Source organism: Cupressus sempervirens, chromosome 3, assembly GCF_028749045.1.
Source record: "Cupressus sempervirens isolate cs-2001-9-10 chromosome 3, ASM2874904v1, whole genome shotgun sequence".
Taxonomy (NCBI): domain Eukaryota; kingdom Viridiplantae; phylum Streptophyta; class Pinopsida; order Cupressales; family Cupressaceae; genus Cupressus; species Cupressus sempervirens.
The window spans coordinates 575,027,004-575,043,433 of record NC_143120.1 but is presented as its reverse complement, the minus strand read 5'-3'; the positions used below and the strand labels follow the sequence as shown (position 1 = coordinate 575,043,433).

General features: G+C 37.4%; 1 protein-coding gene across 2 annotated transcripts in view; it reads right to left on the bottom strand.

Annotated features, from left to right (window-relative positions):
- The window catches only part of LOC149567729 (uncharacterized), a 379,835-nt gene that overhangs the window by 214,821 nt on the left and 148,584 nt on the right, over nt 1–16,430 (bottom strand). For both annotated transcript variants that reach the window (XM_089820995.1, XM_089820994.1), the window contains 2 exons: nt 5,092–5,142; nt 4,945–5,008 (listed from right to left, as the gene is read on the bottom strand). In XM_089820995.1, the coding sequence (XP_089677121.1) occupies nt 4,945–5,008; nt 5,092–5,142 (115 nt within the window). The remainder of the gene's footprint in view (nt 1–4,944; nt 5,009–5,091; nt 5,143–16,430) is intronic.

Sequence of the window (16,430 nt, the reverse complement as noted above, 5' to 3'; positions counted from 1 at the left end):
CCCCCTCCTTTCCGTTAATATTCTTCCATTCTAATATATGCTTTATGAGTATAGGTAAAGGTTCTGTCTATCCATAATTTAATATTTAGCATATTAAAATATTTGATTAGTACATATTTATATTTCAATTATAATATTATTTAGTTAGATTTATTACTAAAGGCATGTAATCATGAATTATTAAATTATATTAATAATAATAATATATTCTCACATTAAAAGTATATTTATAATAATAATGAAAGATCCCTGATGGATGCCCTTGCTGATCTACTGTAGTTTTTAAATTAATAAACTATGTTTCCCTGTGATTTCTTTGATGGTCTTTGAGAATAGACAGAAGTTGTAGAAGGTTTTGTTTTTGTTTTGTGTTTTTTGATAGTTTTCATAATAGTAATGAATAATGAACATTAATCATGAAAGGAGACTGAAAATAAATAAGAGCATAGAGCCAAATCAGAATTGCTATAAATCATACCAAGCAAATTTCTGATTTATAGAGCCAAATAATAAATCCAATGCAGTTCCAAGGAGCTTACATCCAACAATGATGCCAAACTGGATGGTGAATAATGAACATGAATCAAGGATACATCTGAGGCTGAATACAAGTATTCCTTATGTTCCACGTGGGGTGTACCTGCTGCAAATGGCGGCCCTAAGACTGCAAAAATCACATCCCAGCTCAAAGAATCAATCTGCAACGCTGAAACTACAAATCTGCAACCTGAATCCACAATAAAGAATGGCATACTCTATCCCTGATAGCAACGCACATTGTCTGAAGAATCCAATGCCAATAACTGTTGAGGGCTACGTCCCAACCAATCCAAAACCTGGGGTTTGCGTCCTAGATAAGGAATAGCTCTCTCAGAGCCAATTCACAAAAACAAGTTTTTCAATATGCAAAAGATGCTCTTAGAATGAAGCTTCCATCTCCTTATAACCCCCTCTCAATTGCAAATCGAACCCTAAGTGTCTCCAAGTGGCATTGTGTATTGAAAGTGTTATAATTTCTTATTTTAAAGTGGTCATGTTACTAGAAAATGACCTTTTTCCTCGTAGATAGAATTCCATTCATGGAAATGCCCTGAGACCAAAGAGAAAGATTTAGAGAATTTTGAGACCTTTCCAACGAGCTATCACACCATAGGATGCGCATCCAGATGAGGCCAAAAAACCCCTTATTACTCCAAAATGGCTAAAACTTAACCTTATTTAATTATTAAACACTAACTTAGGAAGTATTAAAAATACAACCCAAATAGCCACAAAATGCCCAACTGACATCACAAACCATAAAATCATCCTATCACCTGTCTGTAACTGAAGTCGGAAATCAAGGATCCACTGGCAGTCTCATCCCTAAAATCTAGGGATGATCCTAAAATTTAGGAAACAAGCCCTATCCCTCTGAAACTGAACCCAAAGGGTAATCTCATGGAGACCCAACCCTAGGCAAGATCATACCTCCTAAAAAGTAGGAACTGCCTCCTAAAAACAAGGAACGTCTCCCAACTGATTAATAACTGCCAAAACATCAAGTCCCCAACACTGAATAACCATACTGGGTCTCTATCCAACCCTATCAGCCTACAAGACCCCATAATAAGCTGACTCACATGTCTCTGCTAGACTGAGCTAGAGCGGGGACATGACAAATAATATATGATTATTATTTTAATAGATTTATTTAAGAATTTGTCTATATTGTATTATCACTATATATCAATTAATAATATTATATTATATTGATTTGACAAAAGTATTATGCTTATTAATAGATTATAATATTTATTTATTAGTACTTTTATTTAATATTATTCATTAGATTTAAATTAAAAATGGACATGACATTGTGAACTAGTTCTACAATTTAGCTACAAGGGCTAACAATGGTTGGGATTCCCAGACGACTAAGTTTGAAAAACGTTTCAATCCTCTCGAAGACGAGCATGCTTTTTTTGCTCAACTTTTGATGCATTGCCTTTCCCAGTGCTCATTTCACATGTTTTAAGGATTCCATGTAACTCATCCATGGTTTATTCATCTATGTCCCTCATTTCTCCTATACCAAAGACTTTAGCATCGAATCTCATAGGAAGAGATCTCAATATCTTTTGAACTATTGTTGGTTCTTCTATTTGTTCTCCAAGACCCCTTATGGCATTAACATCAATTCAAAGAAGCTATGGAGCAATATTTTATTCATTCAACATCTTGATGTTTTCAAATTCCCCTCTATAGGTTTGAAGTTTTTCTTTCTTCACTTTGCTGTCTCTTTCATAGACGTTTTTCAATTTACCCCAAATGTCCTTAGCAGATTTGCAATGCATAACTTTTACAAGTTATGATTCTGTTATTTCACATAAGACTGCATTTTTTGCTCTTACACTATTTTCACTTGCCTGCTTCCTTGTTGGATTTGTTGGAGTTGATGAGCTCTATATCCCTTTACCACTAATTGCTAAATTCCAAACTTGGGGCAGTTATATTAGTCTCCATTGTTAGGCTCCAAAAAGAATAGTTTGGTCCATTGAAAAATGGAGCTTTGTATGAAGAGCAACCTTCTAGTCCACCCATGTGTGCTCTTTGGATATTCCTTCTAGCTAGATAGACTAATTTCAAAAAGCTAACTTTCATGAGTCATACCAATCGAAAGGTACATGACTATAGTGAGAAGAGCTGTGAATTAGTGTAGTGAAAAAAATTAATATTCTTAAAACTTATTCAATTCTTTTATGATTTGATTCTAAATTAACACAATGAGCCCCACAACAACAAGAAAGTTTGTGTGGAAGTCCTTGTTGTTGTGGTTTGGAGCCTAATCTGAATCGAAGGTTTATTCAGCACAGTTTCCTCCCATATTATTTCTACAGGGGTTTGGGGGTAACGCCCCCAAGATGGGATCAAGGAGCAGCTCCCCAGATGCCTCCATGTCGCAGTATAGGGTGGGGTCGAGGGGCAACACCTCCATAGGGAATTTTAGGGGCAGTGCCCCCGAAGCCAAAAATGACCCTACTATTGTAAAGGGCATCAGCTGCTATTATTCTATTAGACAACTTATTCTAGCCCTAATTTTGGAAGGGGCAAAAGCTTGTATAAAATGGCTGAGTTAGGGATTTCATAATGTATGATGATATTGTAGCTTCTTGTGGCAGTATTGAGTTGTAAGGGATTGCGAATTGTAATCATTGGATAATAATAATATTGGACTCGTGGTTGGTGGACGTAGCCTAGGGATTGGGTGAACCACATTACATCTATGTGTCTAGTGTTATCTTCTGTGCGATTTATTATTTTCTAATATTGGTTATAGTTGCATGTAATTGTTAATTCTGTCCATGGTTAATCCTAACACTTGCAAAAGAAACCAAGGCAATAAATTATGCTTGCATTAATTTTCTTCTTACGAATTTTGCAGGCACCAACACCTCATTCATTTTGTGAGTTGATTTCACTAGAAGAACCAACCCGTTATTCATAATATCTTCACAAAATCTATAAATCTCTTCTTCAAACTTGTTATAGTTCCCATGTCAAATCTTCTATAAACTGATCATAAATCTGCTAGGAAAATTATCAAAATCTCCACGTGTACCTTCGATAAACTCCTTATAATCTTCTCATTAAATCTGTAAATTTATCTTGTCAATAATAGCTCCACCCAAATCTGGTGTATATGCTTGATACTCTTTAAACTCACAACACACTCGTCTCTCATCTAGACCTTCCTTTTATATCTTCTTCCTTTATCTGAAAAAGTGTGACTCTTTCTAAGAGATGCCCTTTGATATATCTTTTAGTTTATTTCTTTTTCTTTTTAAAAACACTTTAAATCTCATAAAAGATCACACCTCTTGACACCCATATTATGCTTTAACAAACAAATGCACCATTCAAATGAATCACCACTCTTAGGTTATGACTCAGCTTGCACATAATGAACAAGTTTGATGGTAAAACCAACTTTAAATAAGTTGCCCCTTGATAAAAGTTGCACACTTGGATAATAGACCACTTATTTATGTATTATACACAAACTAATATAGCTGAATGTCATAATTGTTTACTTACTGCATTTTCTATCACATAGAAACTAAAATAAAGAAACAAATCCTATATCACAGCATTTGCTGTTTGCTGTCATACGGGTTTGATCAATGTATTATCAGTTAAACATGTAGTCGCTATCCTATTGATATATTTTGTGGTTGACTTTAGATTGCCGCTCTCGTGGGAGTTGGCCTCTTAGATATCACAAACATTCAACTTTTATTTTGTCATATATGTTACTTCAACTTTAATCAAATTACATCACTGACATTTCTCTTAATCTCTCCTAATTCACATCAATGACAGTTTTCCAATGATATATTTCTTCAGCCTATCCATAAGATGAAACTCCAATATGGGTATCCTTTGTGTTTTCAAAGGGTACTTGATTCCTTGCTATGTATTATAACTATTTGCTTTCTCCTTGGGTATGTGACCTGACTATGCAGGAAGGCAGACTTAACACACATAAAAACACATGAACTGCTCTTGTAACACAGCTGTTTGTCTTTATATCACCTAGCTCTTTTATTTCATGCCAAGCTCTTTCTGCTCAATGTGCGTACATTAAAATTGTTCATAACAAGACACAAGCAGAAATACTTCCACCCTTGCCTGAACAGTGAGTGGTAAACATTATATGCAATCTTGATTTAGATTATTGATATTCTTGCAATATGTCTCAACTATGCAAGAAAAAGAACAATAATTTAGGTTTGAATATTGATGCTAGTTTTCACTTGGGGTTTATTGTTAGTGCATTCACCAAAGTATTTTCCAACTAGGAAGCATGACTTTGGGGTCCAAGTTTCTTGGTTTGTGTGTTAGTATCATCCTTGTCTATCCCTATTTCTAGTATTAGCATCACTTAGAGAAATCTGTGTATACCTCAAGAATACCATCCGATGAAGGCCCATGATAATCACTGACTGCAAAAATGAGGAAGTCATCCCTACAGAAACATAACAATCCTTAGCAGAATGTCAATAATCATTTTGTAGTGCTAAACTAAAATAATGCACAAAATAATCAAACCTTCTCTCTTTAGTAAAATTGATATTTGAACTTATAATCCAAAGATCGCCCCTGCATTTCAAATGATAACACAAAGCATGTCACCCTTTAGTATATTTCACATGGACCAATAATAAGAAGGGCATTTCCATTATCAACATATTGATTTGAACCAATAGAGAACAATAAGTTAAACGATGGAAACAAGAAATACAAGTATCTTTGCCAAACAAAATAACATTCAAAGTTCTTTCTGACAGTAACAAATGACTTGTTACAATGCTATAAACGAGTGACTACATTCGAATATAGTCTTATTTTTGTAAATGAATTGTTAAGGCGAACATTTGCACCTTGTTAAACTAAATAAGTTTAACAACCTTGCCTAACATGGGATTCATTTTTGCATGTGGGAAATGCATAACTAAAAAGGAAACCTTTGGATTCTAGGCCGGTTCCTATTTGATAATCACTGATAACTCCAAAAAACTAGCATGAACTTGTAAGGAAAAGGGATAGAAGTTACTGAAATGAAATCAAGATTTTAAACTCTAAACTAGAGAATTAGGTGATACACCAAAATATGATATGAAAATTCAAATACTAGTAACTATGAGGGATTACTAGTATTACTAAATGATTACAAAAAACACTTCCTTTTTGCATAGACTTGCATAAATATTTTGTAGTAAAGTCTGAAAATGAACCAGCATAAGGAAGAAAATAGATGCCTCTCTTATGAACTTCAACTTTTAAAACATGAACAACCTGCAAACAAACATACTTTTCTGTAACTAGGTGTTTAGGTGAGAGAAAGCAACATGGAAAAATGATCAGTCACAAATTGCCTTTATCAAAAAACCTTAAGATACACACAAAATTATAGAAAGAAAAGAAGGCTCAAAAATAGATTCAAATAACATAAACTCAGCTGCCGTCACTTGTATTTGATCTTCAAAATGAGTTACAAATTTCTGCACAAAAATGCTAAGGACAAAAAATGTCTCATAAACCTTCCTTGCATAATTAGAACTCTCACAATAATGAGTTTAAAACGCACTAAGTACACTCCTCAATCACTTGGGTTGGATGCAAGAAAATAGCCACAAAATGAGGGCTTAGAAACTTCCAAAAATGAAGTCCAACCACTTATTAGACTCCACAAACTCATAAACTGGCCCATAACTCATCATAAACTTCCCCAAAAACGCTCCAACTGGTCATAAAGAATTCTCAACTGACAAAACAAAGTCAAAATCGACCTGCAAACTCCTATATTCCCTCCATCTATTCCCAAACTTATTCAAGCATAAAAATTTAACATGTTTTTACCATTAAATAATATTAACATAAAATGACTTATAAAAGTGTCATTTTAGCCAATATCATTTACAATGTTAAGCACAACTATGATGTCTTAAAGGAAGACACCCACGGTTTGGAAAACACACTTCCTAGAGACTTAAAACACCTCCTCATCGCATATTTTCAATTCAGTTTTGAGAAATAATAATAGAACTTCAAAGCTTTTCCCATGTCGGTGGATTTCAAAAAGTATTAAAAAGGAGAAAGGCATAACATCATTTTGCTACCCTAAACGTCTCTCATTTTACATTGTATTCATTCTGAAGGGCTTGGGAGAAAAATCGCGGCTAGGGTTTTGAAGGCATTTTTTACTTCATTTGCGGCCTCCATGACTGGAAGTATCTTTCTTCTTGCCACCTTTCTTATGAGTTGCTCCTACTTGCAAAAGGTAATGTTCTTGTTATATTTGCAAAGCATGTTTTCACTGGAGATGCTATGCCATTATTCTCAATTTTGTATTCTACTTGAGCCTCCATTCTTATGAGTTGCTCCTGGCATATTTATCTGAGCCACCATGCTTTGAAGGTTATATATCTATTTTGCTTTTTTACTTTCTTGAGCCGCAATGAGAAAGTAATGTTGGAAATTGCCATGAGAAAGTAATGCTTTACTGTTTCCTTTGAACGTGTTGGGCATATTTAATGCTTGTGTCATGACTCTTTTCATTTTTTTCATATTCTCTCCTTGTTGGGCTCGTCTTTTGAATGAAGACATGACTTGGGTTTTCTTTAAAGACCGCCATGATACAGGTTCCTGTATATTTTATTAAGGCTGTCATGTTTGATAATGCTTTGCTAGCTTCAAGGAGAAATATGTGATTGCCAACTATGACTGGTTTTATTAGACACCATCCTTTGGTTTCTCTCAACAACGTCTTCAAATCTGAGTTTGTCAAGTCATTTCTGTAGCCATGATTCCTTTGCAATATTTAAATGCTTTCCTGTTTCTCCACGGTTTTATGCTTCTCGGTGTTGATGTTTTTAACTTGGGTAAAACCCTTGTAGGATAGAGCTCGTGTTTTCCTTTGCTCTAGTATCATATCATTTTTTCCTTTTAAGCTGACAATATTTCATGGAGTATATGCAGCACTGTGAGATGGAGATCTTCTACAGATTTCACTCACTTCCCATACATACTTGGAAAATTTCTCATACTGGTAGCTGCTATTTCTATGAAGGCTTTTATTTTGACTCGGGCTTAAACCTCAGCTTGAAACCACAGCTTCCTTTGGATCTATTAGTTCATCTTGAAAATGCTTGAAACAATGGTGAAGTTATCATGAAAACCCTTTCTTGACAGTCACAAACTCATCTTGTAGGCTATTATGTGAATGTGATATTTTTCTTTCTATAGATTTGCATCATTTTAGTTGGAAAAAACATTCAGATCCTGAGATGAGTTTTCTCATCAACATGTAACCTTTGCTTTTCTATCATTTTAAAGAAATCTCGGAATAACTGTCATGCATGTTGGGACTCCACAATTTTTTCAGAAACATATCTGCTATCTTGACAAGGGTTTATTTGCTTACTGAAGATTTTTATGCCAAAAACAGACTTGAGTATAGATATGCAGCATCCTTATAATACTTTAGCTTATGATTTTCGAGGACCATACTGTAGATTTTAGTAGCATCCTTTGTTCTTTTCCTCTTACTGAAATAAAGGCTTTCTATAGTAGAGGTATGAGTGTCATAACTTACATACAATTCCCAAGTTCCTTTGCTATGTGATATCTGATATTCTTTTGATGATATTCTCTATCATTTGCTTGTTGGTAACTTGTTTACGAAGTCTATAGGCTGACCATGTAACTTCTTCTTCAGCTACCCCAACATAAACCAGCACATTCTCTAAGTATTAATTGCTCCTTTCTCTTTTGCCATGTTATATGCTGCTTGAGGATGAACTTTTCTGGAAATTTATGAATGGTTACCATGCAATATCAGTCCCATTTTCCCTTTCTTTCTGCTAGAAGTCACTATTCACTGGTTGTGCAAGGATATATTCACACGTCCTTTGAATATGTGAATTTTGAAAATGTTCCAGTCAGCTTCTGATTGTTTTCACTCATTCGCTCCATTGATTATACAACCATTTGATGATGTGACTGTTATCCTCTCATCATTTTTAGCTGTCATTATTCACTTTGTATAAAGTTTTAAAGAAAATCTTTTACATTCTTGAAGGAAATGCATTGTTTTTTAAGAGATAATGCTGTTGTATCATGTTGCTTAATGTTGGTAACCGAATCTAGAGAAACCAAGGCATCTGAAGCACATCTATTTCTGCTTCTTGCTGATTTTTTTAGGTATGCTGTAACTACAAGCTTCATTTAGCTAATCTGTTATTTGACTACTATATAACATTTGACGTAGGCATTTTTTGTATCTAACTTGAAGATCAATATGAACATGAACTGTTGCCGAGTTGTTTCTTGTCCATTTAATCAGCATGTGCACAAGCTTTATTTTGATGGAATAGATATAACCCTAGTAAATAAAGAGTATTTTATGAGGTTCAAGCATGGGCTCGTCACACTCATAAACCACTTTCTATGACTTTACATTTATAGTTTTAGTGCTTGTTTCTTGCGAACTAAACATGCCTGTACTTGATTATAATGAAAGGTTTCATATCAAAAATAATACGTCCCTTTAACATTATATCTTTCTATACTATCTTTGATACGTATTCAGAATAGGGAAAGACAGTACATGTGTGGGATGACTAGTTACAGGTATTCAGTCATTGCTTAGATCTTTCAAGATCTAACCCCACTCTTTTCTTTGTGCAGGGAAATGGAGACCGAAACTTGGCAGATCAGGAGCTGGACCAAAAACAGCATCATAGATCACTTAACCAGTCAAAAGCTGAAAAGGAAATCACTGGTTACCTCTAACCCTACCTTCATATGTATTTTTTTTTCATATTCTGGATATGTATGAAAGGTAGTAGTTAAACTCACAGCTTGTGTGAGATGTTTATTTTCAATACTTTCAACTCATTCCATGTATGTAAATATCAGTTGTATATTCAAAAAAAGAATAATACAAGGACATTTTTATTCTTTTGAAAATATCAAATGAAAAGTGTTTTCCAGCAACTTCAAGTATAAATTTGACTTTCAGAATTGAATTTTAACATGAGTTATAATTAAGTAACATGACTTGTAATAAAATTATAAATGAGTCACAAATGTTAATTCAAAATATTATTCTACTAAATAATGTATAACCAGATTATAAATAAGTTATAACTATTGACTAAATGTATAATTTCTTATAAAGCAAGGAAAATGTTTTAAAGAGCTTACAGAGTAGAGAAAGAATGGCAAACTAGATACTTGAATATTGAACATGCAACATCATTTTCCAACAAAAGGCATAAAAACTCCATACTAGGATAAAAAGGCGCACTTGATTTATTTAACATGCAAATCCATAAGGAACCTGTAGAAGTGTTTTCTAATTACAAAGAAACACTAATTAATATAAAGCCCCCAAGAAGAAACCTTTTCTACTTTACAAGAAAACACAAAATAAGTCTTCTTCTAATGGTAAACCTCTATAGCAACTAAGTAAAGACTATAATCATTTGTATAAGATCCAAACATACAAAATAACGTAAGTGTTGAGTAACTTTACAACTAGAAACTAAATCATCAAGACACACACAATGTTAAGTGTCCATTTCATCTTTAGATAAGTATACAATATTCAATATGGAGATATGCACACTTCAAGATTACAAATAATTCAATATAATAAACAATTTACATATAAAAATTAAACAAATGAATGTATATACGAAAATTTATCTACTTTGTAACGTTTTGCTTTTTCCAAGTCTTAACTAACAACTAACATATCAAAGAAATACAATTATTACTTCATTTTCGTAGGAAGACAGTTATATCAGCTATGTTCACGTGAATGAGATTAATGGTTACAATCAGTTAAACGGAAACTTCATAACTAACAATTTCAAAACACCATCAATGAAATTACTAAGGAAATCAAAATCTACGTACTGTAGAATTTGAAATTGAAATCCATCTACGGATGCTTCTACAAAACCCAGGTTAGTCCATAAATACCACTTAGGAACAAATGACAACTAATATCAAATATCACTATATCATTGTGATGTGAATATCAGGATTTAACTGTGTGATTTTGAGTCAAACTCGATGACCCATGTTTCATGAGTAGTGATTCAACACGAATCCATCTCTCATGAGAATAAATGGAACACTTAGCACTCATTGGATCTAGGTGATGCTCACAGGGGTGAAGCACCGGGACTTCCCGGGAGGTCACCCATCCCAGTACTACTCCAGCCTGAGCGCGCTTAACTACGGAGTTTCCTCCACAGTTAAACCCAAAGCTTGCAACCCCATTTGCAAAACCTTCACCAAGTGTTGTGCCTTATGAACCATTCATTAGAAAGCCCCTTAAGCTCATCAATTGATAAGTAGGAGATGATTTCCACAGCTAGTCAAATTGTGATGTGAATATCAGGATTTAACTGTGTGATTTTGAGTCAAACTCGATGACCCATGTTTCATGAGTAGTGATTCAACACGAATCCATCTCTCATGAGAATAAATGGAACACTTAGCACTCATTGGATCTAGGTGATGCTCACAGGGGTGAAGCACCGGGACTTCCCGGGAGGTCACCCATCCCAGTACTACTCCAGCCTGAGCGCGCTTAACTACGGAGTTTCCTCCACAGTTAAACCCAAAGCTTGCAACCCCATTTGCAAAACCTTCACCAAGTGTTGTGCCTTATGAACCATTCATTAGAAAGCCCCTTAAGCTCATCAATTGATAAGTAGGAGATGATTTCCACAGCTAGTCAAATTGTGATGTGAATATCAGGATTTAACTGTGTGATTTTGAGTCAAACTCGATGACCCATGTTTCATGAGTAGTGATTCAACACGAATCCATCTCTCATGAGAATAAATGGAACACTTAGCACTCATTGGATCTAGGTGATGCTCACAGGGGTGAAGCACCGGGACTTCCCGGGAGGTCACCCATCCCAGTACTACTCCAGCCTGAGCGCGCTTAACTACGGAGTTTCCTCCACAGTTAAACCCAAAGCTTGCAACCCCATTTGCAAAACCTTCACCAAGTGTTGTGCCTTATGAACCATTCATTAGAAAGCCCCTTAAGCTCATCAATTGATAAGTAGGAGATGATTTCCACAGCTAGTCAAATTGTGATGTGAATATCAGGATTTAACTGTGTGATTTTGAGTCAAACTCGATGACCCATGTTTCATGAGTAGTGATTCAACACGAATCCATCTCTCATGAGAATAAATGGAACACTTAGCACTCATTGGATCTAGGTGATGCTCACAGGGGTGAAGCACCGGGACTTCCCGGGAGGTCACCCATCCCAGTACTACTCCAGCCTGAGCGCGCTTAACTACGGAGTTTCCTCCACAGTTAAACCCAAAGCTTGCAACCCCATTTGCAAAACCTTCACCAAGTGTTGTGCCTTATGAACCATTCATTAGAAAGCCCCTTAAGCTCATCAATTGATAAGTAGGAGATGATTTCCACAGCTAGTCAAATTGTGATGTGAATATCAGGATTTAACTGTGTGATTTTGAGTCAAACTCGATGACCCATGTTTCATGAGTAGTGATTCAACACGAATCCATCTCTCATGAGAATAAATGGAACACTTAGCACTCATTGGATCTAGGTGATGCTCACAGGGGTGAAGCACCGGGACTTCCCGGGAGGTCACCCATCCCAGTACTACTCCAGCCTGAGCGCGCTTAACTACGGAGTTTCCTCCACAGTTAAACCCAAAGCTTGCAACCCCATTTGCAAAACCTTCACCAAGTGTTGTGCCTTATGAACCATTCATTAGAAAGCCCCTTAAGCTCATCAATTGATAAGTAGGAGATGATTTCCACAGCTAGTCAAATTGTGATGTGAATATCAGGATTTAACTGTGTGATTTTGAGTCAAACTCGATGACCCATGTTTCATGAGTAGTGATTCAACACGAATCCATCTCTCATGAGAATAAATGGAACACTTAGCACTCATTGGATCTAGGTGATGCTCACAGGGGTGAAGCACCGGGACTTCCCGGGAGGTCACCCATCCCAGTACTACTCCAGCCTGAGCGCGCTTAACTACGGAGTTTCCTCCACAGTTAAACCCAAAGCTTGCAACCCCATTTGCAAAACCTTCACCAAGTGTTGTGCCTTATGAACCATTCATTAGAAAGCCCCTTAAGCTCATCAATTGATAAGTAGGAGATGATTTCCACAGCTAGTCAAATTGTGATGTGAATATCAGGATTTAACTGTGTGATTTTGAGTCAAACTCGATGACCCATGTTTCATGAGTAGTGATTCAACACGAATCCATCTCTCATGAGAATAAATGGAACACTTAGCACTCATTGGATCTAGGTGATGCTCACAGGGGTGAAGCACCGGGACTTCCCGGGAGGTCACCCATCCCAGTACTACTCCAGCCTGAGCGCGCTTAACTACGGAGTTTCCTCCACAGTTAAACCCAAAGCTTGCAACCCCATTTGCAAAACCTTCACCAAGTGTTGTGCCTTATGAACCATTCATTAGAAAGCCCCTTAAGCTCATCAATTGATAAGTAGGAGATGATTTCCACAGCTAGTCAAATTGTGATGTGAATATCAGGATTTAACTGTGTGATTTTGAGTCAAACTCGATGACCCATGTTTCATGAGTAGTGATTCAACACGAATCCATCTCTCATGAGAATAAATGGAACACTTAGCACTCATTGGATCTAGGTGATGCTCACAGGGGTGAAGCACCGGGACTTCCCGGGAGGTCACCCATCCCAGTACTACTCCAGCCTGAGCGCGCTTAACTACGGAGTTTCCTCCACAGTTAAACCCAAAGCTTGCAACCCCATTTGCAAAACCTTCACCAAGTGTTGTGCCTTATGAACCATTCATTAGAAAGCCCCTTAAGCTCATCAATTGATAAGTAGGAGATGATTTCCACAGCTAGTCAAATTGTGATGTGAATATCAGGATTTAACTGTGTGATTTTGAGTCAAACTCGATGACCCATGTTTCATGAGTAGTGATTCAACACGAATCCATCTCTCATGAGAATAAATGGAACACTTAGCACTCATTGGATATAGGTGATGCTCACAGGGGTGAAGCACCGGGACTTCCCGGGAGGTCACCCATCCCAGTACTACTCCAGCCTGAGCGCGCTTAACTACGGAGTTTCCTCCACAGTTAAACCCAAAGCTTGCAACCCCATTTGCAAAACCTTCACCAAGTGTTGTGCCTTATGAACCATTCATTAGAAAGCCCCTTAAGCTCATCAATTGATAAGTAGGAGATGATTTCCACAGCTAGTCAAATTGTGATGTGAATATCAGGATTTAACTGTGTGATTTTGAGTCAAACTCGATGACCCATGTTTCATGAGTAGTGATTCAACACGAATCCATCTCTCATGAGAATAAATGGAACACTTAGCACTCATTGGATCTAGGTGATGCTCACAGGGGTGAAGCACCGGGACTTCCCGGGAGGTCACCCATCCCAGTACTACTCCAGCCTGAGCGCGCTTAACTACGGAGTTTCCTCCACAGTTAAACCCAAAGCTTGCAACCCCATTTGCAAAACCTTCACCAAGTGTTGTGCCTTATGAACCATTCATTAGAAAGCCCCTTAAGCTCATCAATTGATAAGTAGGAGATGATTTCCACAGCTAGTCAAATTGTGATGTGAATATCAGGATTTAACTGTGTGATTTTGAGTCAAACTCGATGACCCATGTTTCATGAGTAGTGATTCAACACGAATCCATCTCTCATGAGAATAAATGGAACACTTAGCACTCATTGGATCTAGGTGATGCTCACAGGGGTGAAGCACCGGGACTTCCCGGGAGGTCACCCATCCCAGTACTACTCCAGCCTGAGCGCGCTTAACTACGGAGTTTCCTCCACAGTTAAACCCAAAGCTTGCAACCCCATTTGCAAAACCTTCACCAAGTGTTGTGCCTTATGAACCATTCATTAGAAAGCCCCTTAAGCTCATCAATTGATAAGTAGGAGATGATTTCCACAGCTAGTCAAATTGTGATGTGAATATCAGGATTTAACTGTGTGATTTTGAGTCAAACTCGATGACCCATGTTTCATGAGTAGTGATTCAACACGAATCCATCTCTCATGAGAATAAATGGAACACTTAGCACTCATTGGATCTAGGTGATGCTCACAGGGGTGAAGCACCGGGACTTCCCGGGAGGTCACCCATCCCAGTACTACTCCAGCCTGAGCGCGCTTAACTACGGAGTTTCCTCCACAGTTAAACCCAAAGCTTGCAACCCCATTTGCAAAACCTTCACCAAGTGTTGTGCCTTATGAACCATTCATTAGAAAGCCCCTTAAGCTCATCAATTGATAAGTAGGAGATGATTTCCACAGCTAGTCAAATTGTGATGTGAATATCAGGATTTAACTGTGTGATTTTGAGTCAAACTCGATGACCCATGTTTCATGAGTAGTGATTCAACACGAATCCATCTCTCATGAGAATAAATGGAACACTTAGCACTCATTGGATCTAGGTGATGCTCACAGGGGTGAAGCACCGGGACTTCCCGGGAGGTCACCCATCCCAGTACTACTCCAGCCTGAGCGCGCTTAACTACGGAGTTTCCTCCACAGTTAAACCCAAAGCTTGCAACCCCATTTGCAAAACCTTCACCAAGTGTTGTGCCTTATGAACCATTCATTAGAAAGCCCCTTAAGCTCATCAATTGATAAGTAGGAGATGATTTCCACAGCTAGTCAAATTGTGATGTGAATATCAGGATTTAACTGTGTGATTTTGAGTCAAACTCGATGACCCATGTTTCATGAGTAGTGATTCAACACGAATCCATCTCTCATGAGAATAAATGGAACACTTAGCACTCATTGGATCTAGGTGATGCTCACAGGGGTGAAGCACCGGGACTTCCCGGGAGGTCACCCATCCCAGTACTACTCCAGCCTGAGCGCGCTTAACTACGGAGTTTCCTCCACAGTTAAACCCAAAGCTTGCAACCCCATTTGCAAAACCTTCACTTGGTTTCTAATGAATGGTTCATAAGGCACAACACTTGGTGAAGGTTTTGCAAATGGGGTTGCAAGCTTTGGGTTTAACTGTGGAGGAAACTCCGTAGTTAAGCGCGCTCAGGCTGGAGTAGTACTGGGATGGGTGACCTCCCGGGAAGTCCCGGTGCTTCACCCCTGTGAGCATCACCTAGATCCAATGAGTGCTAAGTGTTCCATTTATTCTCATGAGAGATGGATTCGTGTTGAATCACTACTCATGAAACATGGGTCATCGAGTTTGACTCAAAATCACACAGTTAAATCCTGATATTCACATCACAATTTGACTAGCTGTGGAAATCATCTCCTACTTATCAATTGATGAGCTTAAGGGGCTTTCTAATGAATGGTTCATAAGGCACAACACTTGGTGAAGGTTTTGCAAATGGGGTTGCAAGCTTTGGGTTTAACTGTGGAGGAAACTCCGTAGTTAAGCGCGCTCAGGCTGGAGTAGTACTGGGATGGGTGACCTCCCGGGAAGTCCCGGTGCTTCACCCCTGTGAGCATCACCTAGATCCAATGAGTGCTAAGTGTTCCATTTATTCTCATGAGAGATGGATTCGTGTTGAATCACTACTCATGAAACATGGGTCATCGAGTTTGACTCAAAATCACACAGTTAAATCCTGATATTCACATCACAATTTGACTAGCTGTGGAAATCATCTCCTACTTATCAATCACTATATCATTTAGGGCATCAAATACCATTGTATCAATTAGGGCATCAAATACCATTGTATCAATTAGGGCAACAAATATTATTGTATCATTTAGGGCATCAAATACCACTGTATCAATTAGGGCATCAAATACCATTGCATCATTTAGAGCATCAAATAC